Genomic DNA, 11,113 nt, shown 5'->3' with positions numbered 1-11,113 from the left:
CAGCAGATGTTACTGAGCATGCTCAGTTCATGTGACCATACAAAAAAGCCACTTTGCTCAAATAAAAAAGCCTCTTGCCCCACAACCAACTATTTTGCCAAGCACTAGTGTCTCAGTCCCACTGGGCTAACTGCTACCCCCTCTGCCCCTGCCTGTGTTGGGTTTTGCCCTCCGACACCCTCTGCCAGCGCCTCACCCTGGGTTTAACTCTGCCTCCTCCCCCCCTTATCCTCGATTTTGCCATTTAGCCCCTCTCCTAATGCTGCCTCCAGCTGCTTGACTCCCCTGACCAGTAAATTTCCACCCCCTGCTCAGACCCTGGCCACCCCCCTGCTCTGATTCACCCCCCTTTGCCACTTTTTAACCCCTGTCAAAAGCAGTCCACAGAATCTTACGGGTAATAAGGGCAGGGTGAAGGGCAGTGGCTTCAGCCGATGTACTGAGCATGCTTAGATGAACACCGGGTGCAGGCAGTAACAGAGCCCCAGGCGCCAGCCAACAGCTGGGACCCCAGTGGAGTTTAATTGTTATTAGAAACTGATAAGCATCAAGCTCTTCAGTTTACTGGTTAAACTTTTACGTCAATATAGGGCTGCAGGCTGTTGTAATGTCCTGTAGGATCAGGCTCCAAAGCAAGACTCATTATGTGTCAGTCAAAGCTGACAGCTCTGTACTTCATTGTTCTTGTCCTTGTCTGTGGCTCAATGTGCAGTTCCACTCTGAAAAATGACAGCAAAAATGGCATGGTGGGGGCATGTTTGTGTCTCAGCGACGCCGTATCAGACTGCAAAGCTTGCAAGGAAAGAGAGGTTGTCTTTCTGACTGATTTCCCACTAAACTCAGCCAGAGATCTGAGAACAGGATTTTTCTTGTCCTGCATTGTTACCAGGAGCAAAAGTTTTACAGGCCAAATCAGGCCCCCTGTGGTGGTGCAAATGTCCTTGTCCTCAGATTCTGCTTTCAGTGACATCCAGGCAATTCCCTTGCTGTCAGTGGGTTTGCACAGATCTTACTATGACTGAACTTAGCAAGCAGTGGTGTTGATGCACAGGGACTAGAGTCCAGCACTCTGTCTCGTAGCTGTGTTGACTCTGCAGTAGTAAAAATCATTTTAAAAAATTAGTTTTGTCATTAAAGCTGGCAGAGGCGACTGACCACACACAGGGCAGGCCGGCTAGGTAAGGAGGTGCCTTTTATATGTAATCTTCAAAGTAGGACTGCATTTTCCTAGCGCTCGGCACCCAGCAGCTCCCATTGAGAACAATTAAAGTCAGTGGGTGCTCAGACCCTCTGAAAAACCAAGCCCTGAGTGTCTTGCCCAAGATCCTTCAGGGCATCTGTGGCAGAGAAAGGAATTGAATCCAGGTTTCCTGAGTTTCAATATAAACCCATAACCAGGAAACTACCTTTTCTGTCTCACCCCCACGCTGCTCTGTAAAGAGAATACACGTGCTGTTACTACTACCAGCTAATAGAAAAGCAGCTTCTTCAACTTGGGTTGCAGATACTTTTGTTTAGGAAGAGACCAAGAGATCTACCCTGCTTTTGCGCAAATGCTTCTCCTTCCCTAGAACCTTTCATTCAAGGGTCTCAGAGCACATTACAGGCACTAGTGAATTAAGCCTCAGGACACTCCAGGGAAGGAGGTATTCGAGTCCCTCTTTTGCAGACTGATAAGCGGAGGAACAGAAAATTTAAAGCCATTATTGTTTCTTAAAGGAACAGAGCTCAGCTGTCCCAACAGGAGATCCAAGAGGCATTGTGCGGGTGAATAGGCTCCTTGAAGAGGGTACAGCCTCTATTTCCCTATCTAGGTATTTACATCACCCTTTCCACTAATCATCACAGCTCCTGCTCCATCCCTTCAAGGATCAGGTCAGCATCCAGGCTGTGAATGTCACTGGAATCTGTACAGAGGTGCATGTGGAGAAGACCCCATACATGCTCCCCAGCTTGAGAAACACTGGCCTGCTGGATAGGGCATAAGACAGGAAACTGGAGTGTGTTGGGGTGTCTATTCTCAGCTCTGCCACTGACTCACTGTTTGACTTTCGGCAAGTTGTAGCCTATAGTGATGGTCTGCAGGGGCGCAAAGAGGGGGAGGGTCCAGAGGTCCCAGGCCCCCTCTTGGCCCCTGACCGGAGCTGGAACTTTAGCTTGACCGCTCCTCTGTCAACCCCCAGGGAGAAATGGAGCAGGGGCACCAGGAACTCCCAGTGCCAAGGACGGTGGGAGAATTGGATCCAGGCTTTTGGAGCTTACTGGGTAGTGGAGATGCAGGAGGAGGATGTGGTCTGGGGCTCCCAGAAATGCCAGGCCCCTGGTGGAGGTGGTGTTCTTCAGCCTGACAGCCTCGGGGCTGGTTGTGGGGCAGGGAGGTCTCTGGGGCTGAGTGCGGGGGGGGGGGGGAGAGGTCAGAGCTGGGTGTGGGGCAGCAGGAAGGGAGTGTGTGTAGGGCTGGGTGCAGAGGCAGCGGCTGGGGGGCTGAGAGCAGAGAGAGCATGTGGGGAAGAGAGGTTGGAAGTGGGTGCAGAGCAGGGGAGAACTCTGGGAAAACTCTGGTTGTGCCCCGATCATCTGAGGGCAGTTGTTGCCATTTTGTGGTGAATTGGCTGGCCACATGATGCTGGCTCCCTGACTTGTGTCCGCTGCTCAGTTGCTAGATAGACATTGTTTTTCCATGTAAGCAATTGCTGAGCTATCGCTTATGAGACAGGTGGCTGGGGAAGGGTTATCAGTAATGGGCAGGGAGGAGGAAGTGGTCTGTGCTATCTCTAATGGAATAAGGAGGGTGGGGGTGGCCTGTGCTATCACCAGTGGGTTTGAAGGGGGTGGACCACGCCTTGAAACCATTGGAAATTCCTGGTGCTAGATTCTGCTTCCCTTATTCTTAGCATGTCGTAGCTGTTAGTGGTGGCCTCCAGATGGATGTGACCAGGAATTATGTGATTAATGTATGAGGGGAGGGGTTACTGCAATGAGTAATATCATAACTGCTTGTGCAGGGAGCCAGTGGATTGCAGTCCCGGGGGAGCTTCGTGGATATGAAGAAGCTCACAGGCGCTATGGGCGGTTGCCATGGAAATCGCTATTTGAACCAACCATCAAGCTCCTTACACATGGAATCAGAATGCCAAAAGTGCTAAGCAAATTTCTCAGTTACCCGATGTTACAGACCTTTTTGAAAAAGTCATCCTTGTGGTAAGAGAAGTTGTATTTCACATGGGTGTGCAGCATAGGGTGCTCGACCCCCGCCCCTCTGCTCCTGCCCCCACTCAACCCCTTCCATGAGGCCCTGCCCCACCTATTCCCACCCCTGCCCTGCCCCCATTCCAACTCCTTCCCCAAAGTCCCCACCCCAACTCCGCCCTCTCCCTGCCCCTATTCCAACTCCTTCTCCTTCCCCAAATCCCCGCCCTGGGACCGCCTCTTCCCCGCCTCCTCCCCTGAGTGCACCACGTTCCCGCTCTTCCCCCTCCCTCCCGGACCGTGTCAACACTGCCAAACAGCTGTTTGGTGGCAGCCGGGCGGGAAGCACTGGGAGGTAGGTGGAGGAGTAGGGAAGCGGCGCGCTCAGGGGAGGAGGACGAGGTGGGGTAGAGGGTGAGGGGAGCTTGGCTGCCAGTGGGCTCAGAGCACCCACTAATTTTTCCCTGTGGGTGCTTCAGCCACGGAGCACCCACAGAGTCAGCGCCTATGGTGTGTGAGACAAGAATGTGCCACTGAATGGGCTTGAATTCGGAATACTCTGCTGGCAACTGGTCAATTTTTGCAGCTGAAAGAAAAATCTGTTTTGGGAGGATGGGGGAATATAATAGAAATATCTTTGCTTTGTCAGCACCTCTTGAGTGGCTCTGCACAGAGGGATGATTTAGTAAGTGCAACTGAACGTTGAGAATAGGAGATGGGGGACTGGATGTGTGAAGACATTGACAGTGTTGCAACTGTCCGCTGACAGGGCAGAAACCTGCAGTCTTACTCGTGTAAGCATTCCCACTGGGATTACTTGAATAAAGGCTGCAGCTTCAGGCCCAGAGTGAGGAATCTTTGTGTGGGACTTGATATGGAGACATGCTCACCAAGGGACAGTTACTGTATGAAGACAGGCCTTCCCCTGGTGGTATGGAGTGGAGCTTTGGAGAACCAGGACAAACTGTACGCAGAAGAAACAAGCTTTGGCTGGCAAATGGGGACTCTGTTAGGGGAGAGAAATAATCACACGCATGCTATAAAGCTGAACTGATGGACATTCTCTCTTAACAGCAAGCTGTTCTTTAAGAATGGTGAGGTCCTAAAACCTGATGAAATCATCTTCTGGCCAGCCCTGCTGAATACACTGAAAGTTGTAGCAGAGAAGGGAGCCAGAGAATTTTATGAGGGCAAGATAGCACAGGATTTGGTGAACGACATAAAGCATGAAAGTAGGTAACAGTTATACTTCATAGATGACATTTCTGTAAGGTGGGTGCACAACTGGTTGAAAGATCATACTCAAAGAGAAGTTATCAGTGGTTCACTGTCAAAGTGGGAGGGCATAGCTAGTGGGGTCTCGCAGGGGGTCAGTCTTGGGTCCAGTACTATTCAGTATTTTCATTAAAGACTTGGATAATGGAGTGGAGAGTATGCTTATAAATTTTGGCAATGACATCAGACTGAGGGGTTGCAAGTACAGTACTTGGGAGGACAGGATTAGAATTCAAAAGGACCTTGTCAAATTGGAAAATTATTCTGAAATCAACAGGATGAAATTCAGTAAAGATAAATGCAAAGAACTCCATTTGTGGCCCCCAAAATTGAGGCACTCAAAGTCACTAGTCACCTTTTTTAAAAATTGGCATCATGACAAGTATTGGTGAAAATGCTAGGCCTGATTCTTCCTGGTGCAACTCAGCTGACTCTACGGAATTACACCAGGCCTGGATTTGAGCCCTGATGCCTAGGATTATACGCAATAGGGGTTTCAGCTAAGAAAATAGGTCTATGTTCAGGAAAGCTGTAGCCTTGACTTTGATACAGCTGAGGGTTCTACAGCAGGGCAACTCATGCCATTTCCCTTTCCACTGGGGGCAGACATGATCTGGCTCAGCCTCAGGAGTGGAGCCTGAAACCCAGCCTCTGCTCTGTCATTTAGCCAGGGTCACTGTGCAGTTGTTTCACCAGCTGTATCAGTCTTTTCCTGTCCTTGGGTTTGACACATAAAAGAGGAAGGGCAAAAGATAGGTGGGGGGATGCTGGGGCTGGTGTACTAAGTATTCGTCAGGCTTGCAGGTACTCATCTGGTTCTCTCTGCCTATGGCAGGTACCTGTAGAGTAAGCTATCACGCCAATGGCATGTGCTTCTTTTGTCTTCTCTTGAAGATGGCAGTCTGATGCTGAGTGACCTCAAGAATTTCAAGGCAAAAGTGATGACACCCCTGAATATTTCTCTGGGTGGATACACAATGTATTCCCCTCCAGCACCTGCTGGGGGTGCTGTTCTTCTCTTCATCCTCAACGTACTGAAAGGTAATCTGTGAAATGAAAGGCAGATTTCTGTATCATCTACCATCTACATGGACAGGAAGGGCACTGGCAGTGACAGTGGGTGGAGGGGCAGGATGAGATCAGAAACAGCCATGTAATAACACTACTTGGCCCTTATCTTCAAAGCATGCTACAAATATGAACCAACTAATCCTCCAAACATCCTTGTGAGGTAGGGAAGCATCATTATCCCCATTATACAGCTAGGGGAACAGAGGCAAAGTGGTTAACTGACTTTCCCAAAGTCACAAAGAGAATTGGTTTCAGAGCTGGAATTAGAACTTTGGTGTTCCTGGCTCCCAGCCTATGCTCAGTCTGCGGGATCAAGTCTCTCAGATGGGAAGAAATGGATTAAGAATAGGGATGGGACAGAAAGAGTAGATAGGATTAGGACTCATGATATAATGCAGCTGGCTGTCTTCCTTACTCCATTAATCCCTTTGGTTTACCCTGCACCAAAGAGTTCAAATTCACGCCACAGTCCCTGACGTCGACCGATGGGAAGATTGAGACCTACCATCGTATTGCAGAGGCCCTGAAGTTTGGCAACGGGCAAAAGCCAAAATCGGATGACCCGCAGTTCTCTGGCATAGAGCAGGTGAGCCGGCACAGTGCCATGAGGCAGCCAGAAATGCCATTGCAGATCTCAGACCGCACCTGCAGCACAATCGGGGGGGAAGGGAAGAAATGGAAATCAATTTGTTGTTAATTGTCCATGTATTTTAAAGTCCAGTCAATGTTTCCTTGCTAATAAGATTCAAGTACCCAAACCCCATAAAGTTTCACAGCTCACTGGTCCAAGTGCATCTTCATCTCAATAGGACTCTTACTTGTAAGATGAATATGTGCAAACCTGGGCTTCCTGTACTGACTGTCCATTGGATAGTTGATAGGGAACACTGTCGTGGAGAACAGCTGTTATCTTGGGGCCCCTTCCTCCTTTCCTGCCTTCTCTATAGCTTTGATGCAGGGCTGCTGTTTCTGTTTTGAAACCTCTTTGTCATAAACTCCCTATAATAAACCTTCCAAACAACCTGCCAGTTCCCCTTAAGGTTCATTAGAACACCACACTGCAACATTAAATGTTACTTCTCTCATGCTTACTCGTGCTGAGTAGGAATTTATACTGTGTAGTCCTGTTGCAATGGGGAGGAAGTAAAATCAGTGGGACAACTTGTGGAGGACAGTACTGCTCAGCTTGGCTGAGGGTGGGAGAATTGGGCCCTGTGTTCTCAGACAGTCTCAATGTCAGTGTTTTGATTAAAAGAAAAGGAGTACTTGTGGCACCTTAGAAACTAACCAATTTATTTGAGCATAAGCTTTTGTGAGCTACAGCTCACCAGATCAACTGAAGCAGGAAAGAGGATCTGGATTACAGGCGTCATCCGTTGTCGTTTGCCAGAGTGTTCTCATTTGTTCAGGAGTTGGTTATTAAGCACTGATAGCTCTGCTTAGTGTTGTTTGAGGAGGCAGGTTATGGGGAGCAGGTGGGCGACAGATGCTGACAGTGCTTGAGTGGTGATGTAGATTCTCTGAATTTCATCACCCTATGACCTCCTCCTCAGCCTGCAGCAGCATCCCTTTGCTCTGGAAGGGTCATCTCACTGCCCTTGGCCTTATTCCTAGGTGATTTTTCAGGAACTGTTGTCCAACTCCTTTGCGGAACTTGTCAAGAACCGTATAGATGACAGAGGTGACCATCCAGACAATTTTTACAATCTCTCACAGCCAAGCATCATAGGCTCCGGCACCTCCCACATCTCCGTTCTCGCTGAAGATGGCAGTGCCGTGTCTGTCACCAGCACTATCAACCAGCCGTAAGTGACCAGAGCCTGGTGATTTGGTCGGCCAGAGGGAGTGTGACTGGGCCTCTGCTGAGCAGGTTCATGGGGCTCCTTGAGTGTATGAGCGTGGGTAGTGCCACCTGAAAGCCAGCTGCTGCCCAACTTGTGACTCTTGGGAAATGGCTTCAGTCTCAGGTCTCCCCTGTCTCTCCCCAGCCTTCACTCTTTCGCAGGTTGCCACTCTGGGGGAGGGGGTGTGTGTGTGTGGGGGGGGGTTTGCTGTGCTGTCCTTATAGGGAGGGGGCCAGATGGCCTGGGTCTGTATTGAAACTGACACACAATCCTACTCTCCAGTAACAAGCTGGCACAAACCTGGCTCCCAAGCTGGTTATGAACAATACAATGGCCTGTGTTTCAGTTTCCCAGAAATAGGCAAGGCAGGGGCAGGGATGTAGCTACCCACAGGACAGCCTTCCTCTGAGCTTCCCTACACTTTCTCAGCCAGCCATCTGAGTTTGGTTGTTCCCAGCTGGAGCAGTGAAACTGCCCGTGCGATCAAGGGATGTAGCCCCAATCCACCTACTGCCACGTCCACTCAGGAGTCAGACGGGACAAACAACTTGCTCAGTAGTTTTTGCTACTGAGCCACTTACTGAGAGGTGCCCTAGAAAGTGACAGCCAGCAACTCTTTTACAAGCACCTGGACTCAGCTGGCTTAGGAAGTAGAAGTGTCTCAGTTTTGTCGCCCATTCAGTGATGTCTCTGGCCCAGCACAGGGGCGTAATATTTACTCTGATTTCAAACTTAGCCATACAAAAGGTAAAACTCTCTTGTCTCTCCTTACAGATAGTGGACTCAGCAACCCACACAGCCTGTGGCCACACAACAGTAAATATAAAGGTACCCCAGCCTTAAGGCACTGGCACAGTGGTATAATCACCTCTGTGCTGAATATGGGCTTAACAGAGTCTTCTGTGGGCTTCTGTATATGGCAGCGCTAGGCTGGCATGGCGCAGCATGGCCAGTGGTAATTCCCGAAGGGTTCTCTGCTGTTCTGTCTGTCGGTGATCTTTGGCATAACAGTCCTGGACTCCCACATCTCACATGTGCTTTCACTCCACTCAGGTTTGGCTCAATGGTATATTCTCCAAAAACTGGGATCATTTTAAATAACGAGCTCGTTGACTTCTGCAAGAAGAAGCCAAGAAACAAGATCACTAGCGGTGAGAGCTGTCGACTCTTATCTTAACAAAAGGCCAGAACGTGCTGTGAGCATCCACAAACCTTTGGGTGTGCTCCCAGATCTTGAACAGTCAGCTCATAGTTCTGAGCCTGAAGTGCACCCTGGGAAATGATCTCCAGCAGGACATTCCAAGGGTCAGACGTTACTCTTCCTCCCTGATCCCTTTCTGACCAGAACTGGATGTGAGTTTGTTCTAACTAGTGCAGTACCTGGGTCTGTAAAACTCTTTCAGTCATTTTCTGGCCAGGGCATACAAAGCAGAGGCAAAATGCTGAGAAGCTGAACTCAGAAAAGTAACTACTATTCATATAGGGATAAATGCTGCCGTGCTTACTCTTGGCTCCCAGTGACTTCACAATACTCATATTGCGGGGAAAATAATAATCCCCACAAGACATACGCATCCACCAAGAATTTAAATAGTTTATTACAGTGCCAGAGGTGTATTTATAGCTGTACAACCCTATAGGTCTATATAAAGTGCGTGAGCCTGGGGCTATTGGCACATTGTTTTCCACGTTGGCAGATAAGTTTCACCCCAAGGAACTCTTCCATGGCTCAGCTATGCCAGAGGTTGACAGAACAGTGACTATAGTCCTACTGCAAATATAGGTGTGCCCAGGTTGTGCCTATCACTGATGTCTAGTTCCAGCAGTTCCCAAAGAAGTTTGAGGCTGCAGCACACTACAGAGCTAAGCAGGACTGTGAGAGCATCTTCATAGTCACAGGCCTCCTGTAGTGCAGGTTGGGCTTTCAAGGAGTTGCCTCTGGCTAAGGGAGACAAAAGCAAATGCCCAAGATTTGTATTTCTGGAACAACTGATGGAAAGTTGAATTGCTGAGGGGAACGGGTGAGGTTCAGTGTGGGACAGGGAGGAGACAGACAGAGATTTGTAATGAACAAAGTTTGTTTTTTTCCCCCTATGGCCAGATGGGCCAATAACTCATTCTCCATCTTCTCTAGGAGAGATACCCCCCTCTGCCATGGTTCCTTCCATTCTTATCTCCAAAGATGATAACTCCAAGCTGGTGATTGGAGGCTCAGGAGGGGACCTGATTATCAGCGCCACTGCCTTGGTGAGCGAGTGACCGCATAGCAGGGGAGGGAGCACTAAAGTTACTGCTCTTCATTTGAGTTTCCTCCTACTAAACGTGTGAAATGTTCATAAACCTACTTGCAGGGCAGAAGGGGCCGCAGCTCCTTTTGTCGGTGTTATTAATACTGTTTGAGGGTGCTGCAGGCACCCCAGCCTTTGTGACTACACTGGACACTAGCCCAGGTGGGTTTTAACATCACCATGAACTGGAGTTTCCTTTATTTCATGGAAGCTGTCATTGCCCCACAGGGATGGCTTAGACTTTCTTGCTAAAAGCATGAGATGGTGTGTCTACTGGAGGTAGAGAGGATGAAATGGGAGCTTATTAAAACTGGTATCGCTGGTACCATCTCCCAGACCAGATAGGGAATGTTCCTGCCATCCTGCACACTCCATGTCCTCTTCCACAAACCTGATGCAATTGCTAGTCCTGTCCTTAAAAACTCCTCTCATTAGAGGTTGGGGGGTCAGGAAAATCACTTCCTCTTCATAGAGGTTGGGGCCAAAGTGTCCCCAGGTTGCTTTCCAGGGGGGGTAAAGGATTTCATAGTCACGCTCTGGCCAGCTCGAGAGGCACATCTCCCCTTCACTGTTGGAACCATCATCTTTGGATGTTGAGTCACATTCATTTTTGCCTCCCTCTTTTGCTAGTTCAGGCCTCTCTGACAGGAAATGGAGGAAGTCACTGTAGGCTAAGGTGTTGACCCAGCCTTGAATGGCCGCAGTTAGGGATGGGCAACATCAGCCTTCTAGCCCATCTCCTGTCCCTTAGGGCCTGTTGTTCTAGTGTGTAGTCTGTTTTTAGAGGAGGCTAAATGAAAAATGAACGCCTGATTGCCAGTAACAAAAAGACTCATCCCTGAAGCTTGTTAAAGCGCTGGATATTGTTCTTAATAGTTTAATAACAGCTGGGCTGATGTTCAGACAGCATCACAAAGTGCTGCTGTGGACGAGGCAAGGGAGAATCAAGACAGATTCAAACTCTGTCCCTTTCATTTGAACCAGTCAGTGCTGTGGAGTCCTGGGGTGTGGAGGGAACATCTGTGTGTGTTTGTTCCTGTCCCTCCACCTGTTTCAAGGGTAGTATTCGTCTGTTGAAGGAAACTGTGTCTAGCCATCCTGGGCCCATGGAGCAACAGGTTTGGGGAATAATCTGTTCTTCCCTTGGTATAGTGCACAGCACCTTCATGGCCAGTTGTTTATGTGAGATATGGGCACATAGCAAAAGACTAGTGTAGCAACCCTATAGGTGTTTTCATGGCTCTGTGAGGAAGTTACAGGGTTTCCTGGAGGAACCAACATCACTGGAGGGTAATTAATGGAAATCCCTAGGTAGGTAGCAAGTCTTGAGAAGACTCGCCCTGTGGGGGAAACTGCATATACTAGTTTGACCAGGTTCAAGAGGCCTGACAAAGAACTAAAGCTGTCAGAGGTGCTCAACCAGACTTAGGGAGAGCAGTCACTCTC

General features: G+C 49.0%; 1 protein-coding gene across 4 annotated transcripts in view; it reads left to right on the top strand.

Moving 5' to 3' along the window:
- The window catches only part of GGT5 (gamma-glutamyltransferase 5), a 43,358-nt gene that overhangs the window by 28,510 nt on the left and 3,735 nt on the right, over positions 1-11,113 (top strand). For 3 of the 4 annotated variants that reach the window (XM_048821801.2, XM_048821799.2, XM_048821802.2), the window contains exons 4-10: positions 3,006-3,201; positions 4,264-4,421; positions 5,359-5,505; positions 5,985-6,121; positions 7,150-7,340; positions 8,433-8,530; positions 9,514-9,626. In XM_048821801.2, coding sequence (XP_048677758.2) covers positions 3,006-3,201; positions 4,264-4,421; positions 5,359-5,505; positions 5,985-6,121; positions 7,150-7,340; positions 8,433-8,530; positions 9,514-9,626 — 1,040 coding nt within the window. The remainder of the gene's footprint in view (positions 1-3,005; positions 3,202-4,263; positions 4,422-5,358; positions 5,506-5,984; positions 6,122-7,149; positions 7,341-8,432; positions 8,531-9,513; positions 9,627-11,113) is intronic. The other variant, XM_048821803.2, reaches the window with a different exon arrangement.

The sequence above is a fragment of the Caretta caretta genome, chromosome 15 (genome assembly GCF_965140235.1).
Source record: "Caretta caretta isolate rCarCar2 chromosome 15, rCarCar1.hap1, whole genome shotgun sequence".
In the NCBI taxonomy this organism is placed as follows: Eukaryota; Metazoa; Chordata; order Testudines; family Cheloniidae; genus Caretta; species Caretta caretta.
This window is presented reverse-complemented; position numbering and strand designations above follow the sequence as displayed.